At 30.1% G+C, this 15,524-nt stretch overlaps 4 protein-coding genes across 4 annotated transcripts; 1 reads left to right on the top strand and 3 right to left on the bottom strand.

Moving 5' to 3' along the window:
- Window positions 1-164: 164 nt before the first annotated feature.
- Window positions 165-2,379, top strand: LOC145755766 (carbohydrate sulfotransferase 11-like). The gene is made up of 5 exons (XM_082572013.1): window positions 165-222; window positions 283-434; window positions 844-1,072; window positions 1,471-1,642; window positions 2,163-2,379. Exons 1-5 carry the CDS (start codon window positions 165-167, stop codon window positions 2,350-2,352), a joined length of 801 nt encoding a protein of 266 aa, XP_082428139.1. The 3' UTR covers window positions 2,353-2,379.
- Window positions 1,771-3,867, bottom strand: LOC145756085 (NADH-ubiquinone oxidoreductase subunit 8-like). The gene is made up of 2 exons (XM_082572323.1): window positions 3,382-3,867; window positions 1,771-2,907 (listed from the first exon to the last, which is right to left on the bottom strand). Exons 1-2 carry the CDS (start codon window positions 3,804-3,806, stop codon window positions 2,700-2,702), a joined length of 633 nt encoding a protein of 210 aa, XP_082428449.1. The 5' UTR covers window positions 3,807-3,867; the 3' UTR covers window positions 1,771-2,699.
- A 54-nt stretch (window positions 3,868-3,921) lies between these two features.
- Window positions 3,922-6,091, bottom strand: LOC145756084 (alpha-L-iduronidase-like). Its single transcript, XM_082572322.1, has one exon. It carries the CDS (start codon window positions 5,965-5,967, stop codon window positions 4,063-4,065), a length of 1,905 nt encoding a protein of 634 aa, XP_082428448.1. The 5' UTR covers window positions 5,968-6,091; the 3' UTR covers window positions 3,922-4,062.
- A 435-nt stretch (window positions 6,092-6,526) lies between these two features.
- LOC145755765 (solute carrier family 35 member G1-like) lies at window positions 6,527-7,620 on the bottom strand. The gene is made up of 2 exons (XM_082572012.1): window positions 7,257-7,620; window positions 6,527-7,086 (listed from the first exon to the last, which is right to left on the bottom strand). Exons 1-2 carry the CDS (start codon window positions 7,618-7,620, stop codon window positions 6,527-6,529), a joined length of 924 nt encoding a protein of 307 aa, XP_082428138.1.
- Between the last annotated feature and the right edge of the window lie 7,904 nt (window positions 7,621-15,524).

Here is a 15,524-nt window from a genome sequence, read left to right as displayed (position 1 = left end):
TTTACCAGTATTTTTATACATTACAAAAAATTGAATTCACAAAAAAGGATGGTACGTTTTGATTTTATAGTAGTTTTTTTTAGTAGCTATATATTATCCTTCTGTTTTATGGAGTTGAAAAGAATAATAGCTCTTGTTTGCCAGACAAATCTTTTTTTGAAAGAATGGAAAAACGAATGAAAGACAGGCGTGAGCTGGTTAAACAAAAGTGCCTTGAGCTTGGTATATACTTAATATTAACACAACCAAATATAACTTTACACTAACACACGCATTATGTAGGTATTGTTAAGCAGAGACAGCGCAAAGTCAAGTTTATGGTGTCTGATGAATACAAAATTGCTTACTGTTGTGTCCCTAAATCAGGATGCACGAATTTTAAAAGAATAATGTTAATGCTAATTGAAAATCGAACATACGAAGATGTGATTAAGGTACATATTTGTGAAGTGTAAAATTTTATTTTGCTAGAAACTGGGTATGAATATATAGAGTCTAATCATTTTACTTACATATTTTGGAATTTTTGTTTTTGATTTTTTTTTGTATATAAATTTACATCTCGATGTGGGAAGGTCGAATGCGCGACCTAAACACAGAGTAACATTAGTAACTACGACCCAGTCTTGAGTTGCCTTTTAGCAGTTTGGGATATTATAGAGATTTAATTGCCCGGTAATTATGTTGCTAATTAAGTGCTGGCTCAGCAGGAGTTTATACCGTTTATATCGCCTTACTCAAGAGCGCTACAGCATGGGAGCAATGGGGATTAAACCCACAATCTCATGGTGGTAAAGCAAGTGTTCTAAATTACCACTAAATCACGTTGCCGGTTAACTTTAGATAAAACAGCAAAGCGTTCACAAAGAAGCATTAAAATACATGCAAGATATAACTGACCAGGATTCCATTCGGTCATATCTTAGAGTAATGGTGGTGCGAGAACCCCACACCCGATTTGTCTCGGCCTTTAAGGATAAAATAGCGGTACAGAAGTCGGGAAAGCACCCGCAATACTTCGCAACTTCGGATAAAATCCGGGTCCAGTATGGAAACAAAAGAAGAAGAAATTGTAAATTTTAAGAGAATAATTTTTGAATAAAAATTATTTGTAGCCTATTTAAGAATTTTTGGAGCTCTATTAGCGTCGCCCGCCTGTTTTAAAAGTACATAAAAGATGGATTTTTTTAACCTTTTCCTGCGCTTTATTGTTGATTTTGCATCATTTCTTAGCATGCACAATGCTAGATTAGGCAAACGTCAAAAAATTTCGAACTTTTTCGCCTTCCCCTTAGTACTACCAGACTACCCCTTTAAACCTGGCGGACGACGCTAATAGAGCTCCGAATTTATTTTTGTTTCGGAGCCTAAAATAGTCTATGGTCAGATTGTGGCTCTTTTTCCACAAAACCCCCCTCAAATTTATTTTAATTCCTGGCAAGTGTAGTATATACTTTCTTTTATTTACAGTAACCAATGCTGAGGCTAACTTCGTCGAATTTGTAAAATATGTCGTCGACGGCAACAGCGAAATAGACGAAACAATCGAAAAACACTGGGCTACTTACGAGTCAATTTGTGACCCTTGCTATTATCATTATCACGTGATTGCCCATACAGAAACGCTCGAAGAAGACACAAGGTTGGATAACTGAAAATTTTGTATTTTTTCAAACTAAACTAGATATTTGATTAAGCAATTTATTCTTCTCTACAGCTTGACGCTCAAGATTTTTGTTTGTTTATAGTTACGTGCCTGTTTAAATTGAAATATACAGTCTTAAATTTATCTGAATAATACTACATATATGGAATATACATACTGCGTTTCAAGTCAATTACATATTTTAAAACCGGCAGTGTGGTGTAGTGGTAAGAACACTTGCTACACCCCACATAAGGTCGTGGGTTCAATCCCCACTGCTTTCATTCTGTACCGCCCTTGAGTAAGGCGCTATAAACGGCATGAACTCCTGCTGAGCCAACACTTCAGCAGCATAATTATCCGGCAATTATAATCTATAATATCCCAAACTGCCACAGGCAACTCGAGACTGGGTCGGAGTAACTGATGTTACTCTATGTTTAAGTCGCGCATTCGACTTTCCCACGTCGAGGATAAAGATATATACAAAAAAAATATATTAATTTTTTTGTTTCAGATACGTTGCGGAACTTATAAATGCTCCAAAACACGTACAAATTTCGGGTGGTTACAGTAACGGAAGTAGTACCAACATTTTGAAGTCTTCGATAAAACAGTTTGATCTTGTTGGCGAAGATTTTCAGAAGGCTTGGACGGATGCATACTCTGTTGATTTTAAGATGTTTGGCTACCCCAGTTACCCATAACGAGGTAAAAATTGGGGAATGCTGGTTATTTTTAACCCACGGTGCGTAAAGGGTTATTTTTTACCCCTACTTACCCAAATTAAGATCCAACCGATTGAACTAACTTTGTTACACAGAATTTTTCCCTTTTAACCCACATAAGTGCTGGGGTGATGGGGCAATGGGACCTTACCCCTCTTAACTTTTTGGGGTTTAATAGTAATGAAAATTGGGGTTTTCTTCATTTTCATTTTTTGGGTAAAAAAAATTAAAAATTTAGTTTTAAGATAATGAACTTGTATTTTAGAAAAAAAAATTGAGTTTAATTTAGAGCCTTAAATAATATCAACAAAAAGGGAAAAAATGGATCATCGGTACAGGTAGTCTGCCTCTATGTTAGCCGCAATTTCTGTTTCCCATTTGTCTCCATTCTCAAGCAGTTTCTCCTTGTTGTAGAGAAGTTCCTCATGGGTTTCTGTTGAATACTCAAAGTTGGGACCTTCTACAATGGCGTCTACAGGGCAAGCCTCCTGACAAAATCCGCAGTATATGCATTTGGTCATATCAATGTCATATCTGTTACATATATATTATAAATTAGATGGTAATTGATATAATAATTTAAATTGATGTCAATATTTTGTTCTTTTTTTCAGTAAGAGTTAAATTACCTACTTTTGATAATAGCCTGTAAAAACTAAGTATCAAATTTAAATTATATATAACATGATCGTGGGTTTGATTACCACTACTTTTATGCTGTAGTGCCTATTACTAAGGCACTATCAACAGAGTTAACTCCTGCTAAGCCAACACTTTATCAGCAGCTAAATTATCGGGCAATTATATAATCAATAATATTCCAAACTGCCAAAGGCAATCCGAGACTGGGTCGAGGTAACAGAAGTTACTCTAGGTTTAGGTCGTAAAGACAACCATTCCACATCAAGATAAATAAAAAAAAATTTATTTATCTGAAATATTGGAAAAATATTGCCAGTCAAAACTTCTACATTACTTTCAATTTAGTAACAGAAGTTAGTTAAGTACCTTGTAGTCCTTCTACTTCCATCAGCTCTCTCTTCGGCCTCAATTGTAATAGCTTGTGCAGGGCAGATAGCCTCACAAAGCTTACATGCAATACACCTTTCTTCGCCGGATGGATATCTCCGCAGAGCATGCTCACCCCGAAATCTGGGGCTTAAGGGGCCCTTTTCGAAGGGGTAATTAATGGTAGCGGGTTCAGAGAAAGTTTTACCCAACACCATACCAAAACCTCTTAACAGTTCGCTAGCAAATAACGCATTTGCATTGGTGTCAACAATGTCTCTAATTGTCGGGTCTTCAAATTTTTCGTTTACAAGTTTGTAGGAATTTTGGTTGGGTGTCACTGATAAATGTGCTAAACTGGGTTTGTTTATGGAAACAAGTGACCTAAAAAGTTGACTAGACCGCAGTTGACTAAGAGATATCATCTTGTTTTAATAACCTATAATATTTTTAAGTTTAAAACATAGTTAGTTAAATCTGTGAAAAATGGTAAAAAAAAATCTTAATGAACTTACAGAAAACGTAATGAAATTATTTCAACATATAAATAACAAGTATTGCACATTAATAAATTTATAAAATGGTATCATTCAACACTAAACATCTAACTTTAAGGGCATTAAATGATATATGAATAATCAAAAAATAATCTATTGTATATATATACAAAAAGTTGTAATACTATTTAAAGTAAACTTTGTTAGAATAGGGGCTATGCCTATCCCAAAAATCGATAACTTTAACTCTATACCAGCCCAAAGTCATATTGCCAAGTGCATTGTCAACAATATATATGAATGAATTAAATATGATTTTGTAAGGGTTAATGCTTTTAAAACTTTTAGCTTTGTTAGTCGGAGAAAACTCAACAACATAAGTTTGTATGCATTTAGTGTCAATTTGCTTGTCTTTCCAACTAATTAGAACTTGGTTAAAAGTTATGTTGTAGACTTGAACACTTATTGGGCTTTGGAGTTGAGTCTTCGGTTTCTCACATAACATATGCAAGGCCACGCCAGGCAAAGGAAGCTGCAGGTGAACTTTATAACTCTTTAAAGTTTCTGCCTTAACTAGGACAGGGTCACTACACTGTGGTTCTTCAACTGAATGTAGTTTGGCAAGCTGTTCTGGATTTGGAAACACTGGAGATCCCATTTTCTTCCATAAAGCATATGGGTTGGTGACGTAATTGTTTAGATTGCAAGTAACCGATCTTAAATTTTGTGCAACACCCATAGTGGTAAGTTCATTCACGGTTACAAGCACTTCAGATATATTTGCAACTGGCTGTGAATCAGCGCTGTTGTAAATTAAAACAGCAAGCTCTAATGCTTTGCTTTCAGAGTTCCGAGAAGCTATATGTCCAATGGTAATACTATTTTCTATTGAAGTAGATACAATCTGGATGTCGCCTAATTTTGAAAGTAAACCCATGACTGCTAAAATGGGTTTCCTTACAAAATGAACATACTTTGGATTAGTGTTATTTATTTGAAAACGTGCATTCAAAGTTCGTTGGGTAAAATAATAAGGGGCAAAGTTTAAAAATGCGTTATCGTTGCTTAACAATTTGTATCGAATCCCTTTCCGAGAATCGTTTGCTAATATACCATACTGATGCTCGGCAATAACTTTGACTACCAATGCAGCATAAGTTACATCACTTCTCCACCACTGTGGCTTACTCCAGCCAACCAAAGGGTCTGCTTCGTCATTGTAAATATCCTTGGACTTTAATTCTGGAAAATTTGAGAAAATGGTGTCGACTGTTTTAAGTTCGGTGGACAGAATATTTTTTGCAAAACCAGACCCTTTTTTATGGATTGAAATGTAATCCATTCTACTACCCTTTTTTCCAGTGATGTAGTTTTTTCCGTTTACAACATGATTTAATAATGCCCAACACCTCTTAGAATAATTCTTGCAAGAACCACCAGGGCCACCAAATCTTAATTTAGCATCGACTTCCAGTAATCCCACAGAGCAGGCATCGTAATATTTTAAGAATCCAGGTACTGTTATCGTAACATTATCGAAATCCAGATGATCAGGTTCATTCCATGTTTCGAAATTCCATTTCGACACATATTCAATACCGTAAAGATTTACATACCGATTTGCAACTGATTTTACTAACTCTTTAAACTTTAATACTTGATCCATATTGTCAAAATTCGTGAAATATTGAGAGGGGCTTCCCATTAATTCAAAGCCCAAATAAATGTCGTTCTTGAAAAAAAAATCGACCAACTTATCGAGTTTTGAAAAATCATATGAATTTTTTTCCCGTTTAATTAAGTCCAGCAACCAATGGATTCGAACTTGTTTAATGCCACGATGCGGTACTGAAGAAACTAACAACAAATTTTGTTTTATGTCATCAGAGAGTAGAAACGTTGGGTCGCTATGGGGCAAAGGTGGGCATAATCCGGTGCTTTCCCAAAAATGATCCAGTTTTGCAAATGTTTTTGATGGAAAAACGTTAATTTGATATATTGAGTTATTATAATTTGTAGAAAAGCCGGAACAATAAAAAACTTGAAGGCACAACATAAATGTAGTAGGTAAGAGGTTTAATACATTCATAATCAAATAAGAAATGCGAAAAAACGAAAAGTACAAATTTTTACTTTAATCTTGCTTTAATGAACACACAAACACTAAAACCCTTACATAAACAGATAAAAATGCAAAAAGACGAGCCTTAACGTTTTGTAAGTTCAGCAACAACTAAAAAACAAACAACGTGACAGTAGTGTGTTAACACTCAACGAGTTACCCGACTTGTGACAGTTTATTTAATTTCTGACTTGTGGCATTTTATTTAATTTTAATGATATATAAAACCAACTTTAAATAAAGTTGTCGTGAGCCCTAATAAACAATTCTGTTATATTTGAAAATAAATATTTCACTTGGAACAAAATAATGCAGTCCTTAGAAACTTGAGACATATTTTTTTATTAAAAAAACAAACTTGAATATTTTATTATTAAACAATAAATAAAAAAAATTTCTTAAGATTTTCATCCTACAACTACTTAATGTTTCATTACCTAAACTTGCAATTAACAAATCAACGTTGTTGTTCGCCCTTGATTAATGTACCTAGAAAAACCAACGATAATTTTTGTACAACAAAATATTACGTAACGTTCCTAATATTTCTTATGATAAGAACTGACGAAGAGGTAAACACAATAGCTGAGCCTACAATAGCAAATAGGTTTGGTACAGTTCCTAAAAAGATATATTCCAATATAAATGCAAATATTCCTTGCGTAGTTTTTACAAGAGCTACCGGCCCAGCGTTTTCGTACTGTAGGGCTACAGTCAAAAGAATCTGGCTAACAAACAATATGCAACCAACGCCGAACAAATGTAAAAACACGTTTAAGCAGGGTATGTATAGTTCGCCGGCGCAATATAAATAAATAATACAGATAACAACACCTTCCCATGCAAAGTAAAACCCTGACAGAGTAAAGTGCACTTTTAAGCCCATCTTTCTTATCAACACCATGACAATTGATGTTACAACGGCCCCTGCCAGTGCCAAACAAACTCCAACAACTCGGTCGACTACACTGGCATCTCCGAAAGATTCATTTGCAGAATAACCGAAAAGCATCGGCGGCTGGGCTATAAAAACAATTCCTATCAGTGTCACTATGGTGACCAATACTTCGAAGATTCCACATGCCTCTAACAAACAAAAATTTAATTTCGGTTATTAGAAAATTGTTATCAGTAAAAAATACCAACGTCTGTGGTTTTCAGAATTTAAGTGTAAATTAATCATTTGGCGCACGGGCTTTTCAGATAACTTTGCATACATGGCAAGCTGCTATAAACGAGTATTGGCAAATACTAACCTGTCAGAAAAAGGCAAGCCAGAAGCCCGGAGAATACGCAGTATGTGTTTATGATAATCATAGCAGTTCCAAGGGGCAATTTCATGTACGCCATGGTCACAAACACTACACCAATCGCGCCGAAAAAGCCTCGTATCAGTAAAATCAGAAACGTTTCGTTCGTGTGTCCTAGTATGTTAGTTTTTCGAGCTGTCAAAGCAGGCAACAGCACTAGAAATTGCGTGGCAAACTGGATCAAAGCTGCCTGTGCAGGCGTTGAACCTTTATTTAAACCAAAGACTAGTAAAATTCCACCACCGGCAAATGTTACAGCTGCTACTAGGGCACAACTTAGCCCGATTATTCTATCTCGTTTTGTAGGCATCCTGCAAATGTTTCTTGTTGTTCTGCGATTGTTTTAGATATCCTATTGCCTGTAATTGTTATTTTATTATTCAAAACTATATTTCATATTACTAAATATTAACTACTCTATAGTAAACAAATTGAAAATGGATTATGACGCAACATGCTTATCTGTTAAAGCAATTATTAACAAAAGCGGAATTTTATTTACATGACAACGCAAGAGCACGTTAACTAAGTAATTGTAAACAAGTTTTGTAACGTTAGAGCAAACAAAAAAGTAAAACGCATATAAGACTTATCCAACTTATTATCTTGAGAAAAAATAAAACCATTTTATATAGGCTACTTGCCAATAAAATGCAGCACCCGGTTTTTATATCGAAAATTAGACGACGGACCAAGGTTTGATACTAAACTGATTCTTTTATAGAGTCATTATTAGCTAAGATTTGAGCTATCTAACTGCTGCTTAATTTTTTTTACATCATAACAAGTCTAACTAAACACGCTACTTAACCTTAACGTATACAAGTTCTGAATAATGCGGTAATAAAACTACTTACCGCACGGTTAATCAGCAAGTACAACTACAGGTCGTTTTGTAAAGTCGACTTCTAGTTTAAAATTCTTAGCATTTTTTTAATAACCCGACTGCCGGTATTTATGGCGGTTGTAAAAGTAAACAAATATGTTCCTGAACATTAATATTTTATTATCAACAAAATTACTCAACGGCAATTGTTGACATTACAATTTACTTGATACCATTTCGTGGTGCTGGTATCCGGTTTAAATTACATTAATTAGCATACAGCCAATTTTTTTATTAATTTTTATTCAAACTAATATTTTTAACATTTTTTTCGTTGGTTCGTTTTACAAAACGATAATTTTACGTAATATGACATTACGAAGCATATGTTGTTATACATTAATTATGGTTCGAAATCTTAGATTTCGAAACATATTGTTATTGTCATTATATTTATTATGGTTCGAAATCTTAGATTTCGAAACATATTGTTATTGTCTTTATACTTATTATGGTTCGAAATCTTAGATTTCGAAACATATTGTTATTGTCCGTATATTTATTATTATTTTTATTTTTATTCTTACTAATCCGAATTTTGAAATCGAATAACTTTTGATTTTGTGTATATAAATCTTCAAAATTTTAATAAGTTGTTTATTTTTATATCGTGTTCCAACCCTCCTATTTTGATAATTTAAATATTACTTATTACTAAAAAAAATAGGTGTTTATTTATTAAAATTTAGGAATCGTTATTAGGTTTTCTAATTTTGGTCAGGTATATATTATAACATTATAAAGTCAAAAATGGATTAAAAATTTAATTTTTGTTTGTTTTTTATATTTAAATTCTTGTTTGTTTATTCAAAATTAAAGTTTAATATTAAGCATTCAAAATTTAGTATAATGTACTTCATAATTTCAGTAATTAAAAAACATATTTAAAAAATAATTTTTGTTTATTTATTATATTTAAACGCTTGTTTATTTATTAAAAATTAAAAATCAATTCTAGGCATTCAAAACTTTGTCTAATGTATATTTAGATATCAACAACTTAAAACTGGGTAAAAAAATTAATTTATGTTTGTTAAGTATATTTAATTACTTGTTTGTTGATTGAAAAGTTAAAGATTGATATTTTATAACTTTTAAAATAATTTTGTTCTAAAATTTTCTTAGTTTAATAATTTAATACGTTTTTAGTCTAACAACAATTAAATACGTAATATTTGATTTATTTATTTAGTTAATAATCTTAATAAAGTAATGTTTATGCATAACTTTATTTACTAATAGAGATTAATTTTAAAAATGATCAAATGATTTCGAGCCATATTTTATTTATCCAATAAATCTAGTAATATTTAAAGTTTCCTTAAAAGTTAAATTTTTAAATTTATTTTTTTTTAAAATCATTACGCACAACAAATAGTAAGATATTTATTTATAAGATGTAAGAGTAAACGTGCAATTATCTGTAGGGTCACCCCCTAACAATTTAAACTAATGTCTTATGACTTTAGCTTAAAATGGTGTTATATTACATTTGATATTGTGATATGGTAAAAATGCGGTAATTTATAACATTTATAAACTTAGATTTAAAAAATTTTAGATAACGGAATTATATAAACGGGAGAACAATTTAACGAAAATTGATAATATGATACGGTAATAATTTTTAAATTTTCTGATGATTGCTCTTTTACAGATAATTGCACATTTGCTCTTACATCTTATAAATAAATATCTTACTATTTGTGGTGCCTAATAATTTTAAAGAAAATAATTTTAAAAATTTAACTTTTAAGGAAACTTTAAATATTATTAACGTATCATATGATCAAACGTAATATAAATTTTTAAAATTATAACAGTATCATATTATCGAATGTAATATGACACGTCCCCTTCAAGCTAAACTCAAAAGACATTAGTCTAAATTGTTGTAGGTGGGACCCCACAGATAATTGCACATTTGCTTTTACATCTTATTAATAAATATCTTACTATTTGTGGTGCGTAACAATTTAAAAAAAAACTAATTTTAAATATTTTGCTCTTATGGAACTTTAAAAATTATTATCGAACATGTTAACTTTTGTTAAATTGTTCTTCCGTTGATATCAGTTCGATTATAAATTTTTTTAAATCCAAGTTTATAAATGTGAGGAATTACCGCATTTTTACCATATCACAATATCAAATGTAATATAACACGTCCCTTTTAAGCTAAAGTCATAAGACATTAGTTTAAATTGTTGTGTTGGGTGACCCTACATAAAATTGCACATTTGCTCTTACATCTTATAAATAAATATCTTACTATTTGTGGTGCGTAATAATATAAAAAAAATAATTTTAAAAATTTAACTTTTAAGGAAACTTTAAATATTATTACCGTAATATATTACCAAATGTAATATGACACGTCCGCTTCAAGCTAAAGTTATAAGACATTAGCTTAAATTGTTGTAAGGGGGACCGCACATATAATTGCACATTTTTTCTTACATCTAATAAATAAATATCTTACTATTTGTGGTGCGTAATAATATAAAAAAAATAATTTTAAAAATTTAACTTTTAAGAAAACTTTAAATATTATTACCGTATTATATTATCAAATGTAATATGACACGTCCTCTTCAAGCTAAAGTCATAATAATTGTGTGGGGTGGGGGAGAACCCAGGAACCCAGGAACCCACAAATAATTGCACATTTGCTATTACATCTTATAAATAAATATATTACTATTTGTGGTGCGTAATAATTTTAAAGAAAATAATTTTAACAATTTAAATTTTATGGAAATTTAAAAATTATTATCGAACATGTTAACTTTTGTTAAATTATTCTTCCATTGATATAAGTTCGTTATTTAAATTTTTTTAAATCTAGGTTTGAAAATGTTAGGAATTCCCGCATTTTTACCATATCACAATACCAAATGTAATATAACACGTCCCTTTTAAACAAAAGTCATAAGACATTAGTTTAAGTTGTTGAGAAAGGGACCCCGCAGATAATTGCACATTTGCTCTTACATCTTATAAATAAATATCTTACTATTTGTGGTGCGTAATAATTTTAAAGAAAATAAATTAAAAAATTTAACTTTTAAGAAAACTATAAATATTATTTTCGTATTATATTATCAAATGTAATATGACACGTTCCCTTCAAGCTAAGGTCATAAGACATTAGCTTAAATTGTTGTAGGAGGGACCCAAACATAAATGCATATTTGCTCTTAGATCTTATAAATAAATATCTACTATTTGTGGTGCGTAATAATTTTAAAGGAAACAATTTTAAAAATTTAACTATCAAGAAAATTTTAAAAATTATAACAGTATCATATTGTCAAATGTAATATGACACGTTCCCTTCAAGCTAAAGTCAAACGACATTATCTTAAATTGTTGTAGGGGGGCTTCTCAGATAATTGTACATTTGCTTTTACATCTTATTAATAAATATCTTACTATTTGTGGTGCGTTAAAAGTCATACGACATTAGTATAAATTTTTGAGGAGGGGGCCATACAGATAATTGCACATTTGCTCTAATATCTTATAAATAAATATTTTACTATTTGTGGTGCGTAATAATTAAAAAAAAAATTTTAATAATATAACTTTAAAGGAAAATTTAAAAATTATTACCGTATCATATTATCAAATGTAATATGACACGTCCTCTTCAAGCTAAAGTTATAAGACATTAGCTTAATTGTTGAGTAGGAGGACCACACATATAATTACACACTTGCTCTTACATGTTATAAACAAATATCTTACTATTTGTGGTGCGTAATAATTTTAAAGAAATCAATTTTAAAAATTTAACTTTCAAGAAAACTTTAAAAATTATTGTCGAACCTGTTAACATTTGTCAAATTGTGCCTCCCTTGATATAAGTTTGTTATCTAAAAATTTTTAAACCAAAGTTTATAAATGTTAGGAATTACCGTATTTTTGCCGTATCATATTAACAAATGTTATATGACACGTCCCTTTTAAGCTAAAGTCATAAGACATTAGATTATCTTGTTGGGAGAACCCACGTATATATGCACATTTGTTCTTAGATCTTATAAATAAATATCTTACTATTTGTGGTGCGTAACAATTTAAAAAAAAATAATTTTAATAATTTAAATTTTATGGGAATTTAAAAATTATTATCGTACATGTTAACTTTTGTTAAATTATTCTTCCGTTGATATAAGTTCGATTATAAGTTTTTGTTAAATCTAAGTTTATAAATGTTAGGAATTACCGCATTTTTACCATATCACAATATCAAATGTAATATAACACGTCCCTTTTAAGCTAAAGTCATAAGACATTAGTTTAAATTGTTGTGAGAGGGAACCCACAGAAAATTGCACATTTGCTCTTACATCTTATAAATAAATATCTTACTATTTGTGGTGCGTAATAATTTTAAAGAAATATAATTTTACAAATTTAACTTTTAAGGAAACTTTAAATATTATTACCGTATCATATTATCAAACGAAATATAACACGTCCCCTTAAAGCTAAAGTCATAAGACATATGCTTAAATTGTTGGAGGGTGACCCCACAGATAAAAACACATTTACTCTAACAACTTATAATTAAATATCTTACTATTTGTGGTGCGTAATAATTTTAAAGAAAATAAATTTAAAAATTTAACTTTTAAGAAAACTATAAATATTATTTTCGTATTATATTATCAAATGTAATATGACACGTCCCCTTCAAGCTAAAGTCATAAGACATTAGCTTAAATTGTTGTAGGGGGGACCCAAACATAAATGCATATTTGCTCTTAGATCTTACAAATAAATATCTTACTATTTGTGGTGCGTAATAATTTTAAAGGAAATAATTTTAAAAATTTAACTTTTAAGAAAATTTTAAAAATTATAACAGTATCATATTGTCAAATGTAATATGACACGTCACCTTCAAGCTAAAGTCAAACGACATTATCTTAAATTGTTGTAGTGGGGCTTCTCAGATAATTGCACATTTGCTTTTACATCTTATTAATAAATATCTTACTATTTGTGGTGCGTTAAAAGTCATACGACATTAGTATAAATTTTTGAGGAGGGGACCATACAGATAATTGCACATTTGCTCTAATATTTTATAAATAAATATCTTACTATTTGTGGTGCGTAATAATTTAAAAAAAAATTTTAATAATATAACTTTATAGGAAAATTTAAAAATTATTACCGTATCATATTATCAAATGTAATATGACTCGTCCTCTTCAAGCTAAAGTTATAAGACATTAGCTTAATTATTGAGTAGGAGGACCCCACAGAAAATTACACACTTGCTCTTACATCTTATAAATAAATATCTTACTATTTGTGGTGCGTAATAATTTTAAAGAAATCAATTTTAAAAATTTAACTTTCAAGAAAACTTTAAAAATTATTGTCGAACCTGTTAACATTTGTCAAATTGTGCCTCCCTTGATATAAGTTTGTTATCTAAAATTTTTTAAACCAAAGTTTATAAATGTTAGGAATTACCGTATTTTTGCCGTATCATATTAACAAATGTTATATATCACGTCCCTTTTAAGCTAAAGTCATAAGACATCAGTTTATCTTGTTGGGAGAACCCACGTATAAATGCACATTTGTTCTTAGATCTTATAAATAAATATCTTACTATTTGTGGTGCGTAATAATTTTAAAGAAATTAATTTTAAAAATTTAAATTTTATGGGAATTTAAAAATTATTATCGAACATGTCATCTTTTGTTAAATTATTCTTCCGTTGATATAAGTTTGTTATCTAAATTTTTTTAAATCTAGGTTTAATAATGTTAGAAATTATCGTCTTTTTGCCGTATTATATTAACAAATGTAATATGACGCGTCCCTTTTAAGCCTAAAGTCATAAGACATCAGTTTAACTTGTTGGAGAGTCCCCATAGATAAATGCACATTTGCTTTTAGATCTTATAAATAAATATCTTACTATTTGTGGTGCGTAATAATTTTAAAGGAAATAATTTTAGTTATTTAACTTTTAAGGAAATTTTAAAAATTATAAAAGTATCATAATATCAAATGTAATATGACACGTCCCCTCCAAGCTAAAGTCAAAAGACATTGGCTTAGATTGTTGTAAGGGGAACCCCACAGATATTTGCACATTTGCTTTTACATCTTATAAATAAATATATTACTATTTGTGGTGCGTAATAATTTTAAAGAAAATAATTTCCAAAATTTAACTTTTAAGGAAACTTTAAATATTATTACCGTATTATATTATCAAATGTAATATGACACGTCCCCTTCAAGCTAAAGTCATAAGACATCAGCTTTAAATGTTGTGTGGGGGGGAGGAACCCACAGATAATTTCACATTTGTTGATATCAGTTCGATTATAAATTTTTTTAAAACTAAGTTTTTAAATGTTAGGAATTACCGCATTTTTACCATATTACAATATCAAATGTAATATAACACGTCCCTTTTAAGCCAATGTCATAAGACATTAGTTTAAATTGTTGGGAGAGGAGGAAGGGTGACCCCACAGATAATTGTACATTTGCTCTTACATCTTTTAAATAAATATCTTACTATTTGTGGTGCGTAATAATTTAAAAAATAAATTTAAAAAATTTTACTTTTATGGAAAATTTAAAAAATTTTATCGAACCTGTTAACTTTTGCTAAATTGTTCTTCCGATTATATAATTTCGTTATCTAAAATTTTTTAAATCTAAGTTTATAAATGTTAGGAATCACCGCATTTTTTCCATATCACAATATCAAATGTAATATAACACGTCCCTTTTAAGCTAAAGTCATAATACATTAGTTTAAATTGTTGTGACGGGGGACCCTACAGATAATGGCACATTTTTTATTACATCTTATAAATAAATATCTTACTATTTGTGGTGCGTAATAATTTAAAAAAAAAAAAAAAGTAAAATTTTTAAAATTTATTTTTTTTAAATTATTACGCACCACAAATAGTAAGATATTTGTTTATAAAATGTAAGAGCAAATGTGCAATTATCTGTAGGGTCCTCCAACAATTATTTTTTTAAAATTATTACCCACCACAAATAGTAAGATATTTATTAATAAGATGTAAAAGCAAATGTGCAATTATCTCTAGGGTCCTCCTACAGCAATTTAAGCCAATGTCTTTTGACTTTAGGTTGAAAAGGACGTGTCATATTACATTTGTTAATATGATACGGCAAAAATACGGTAATTCCTAACATTTATAAACTATGACACGTCCTCCTACAACAATTTAAGCTAATGTTTTTTGACTTTAGCTTGAAGAGGACGTGTCACAATGTAATAAGAGGACGTGTCATATTACATTTGATA

This window comes from Corella eumyota, chromosome 6 (genome assembly GCF_963082875.1).
Source record: "Corella eumyota chromosome 6, kaCorEumy4.1, whole genome shotgun sequence".
Classification (NCBI taxonomy): domain Eukaryota; kingdom Metazoa; phylum Chordata; class Ascidiacea; order Phlebobranchia; family Corellidae; genus Corella; species Corella eumyota.
Note: the sequence above shows the minus strand (reverse complement) of the source record. Positions and strands in the feature narration are given on the sequence as shown.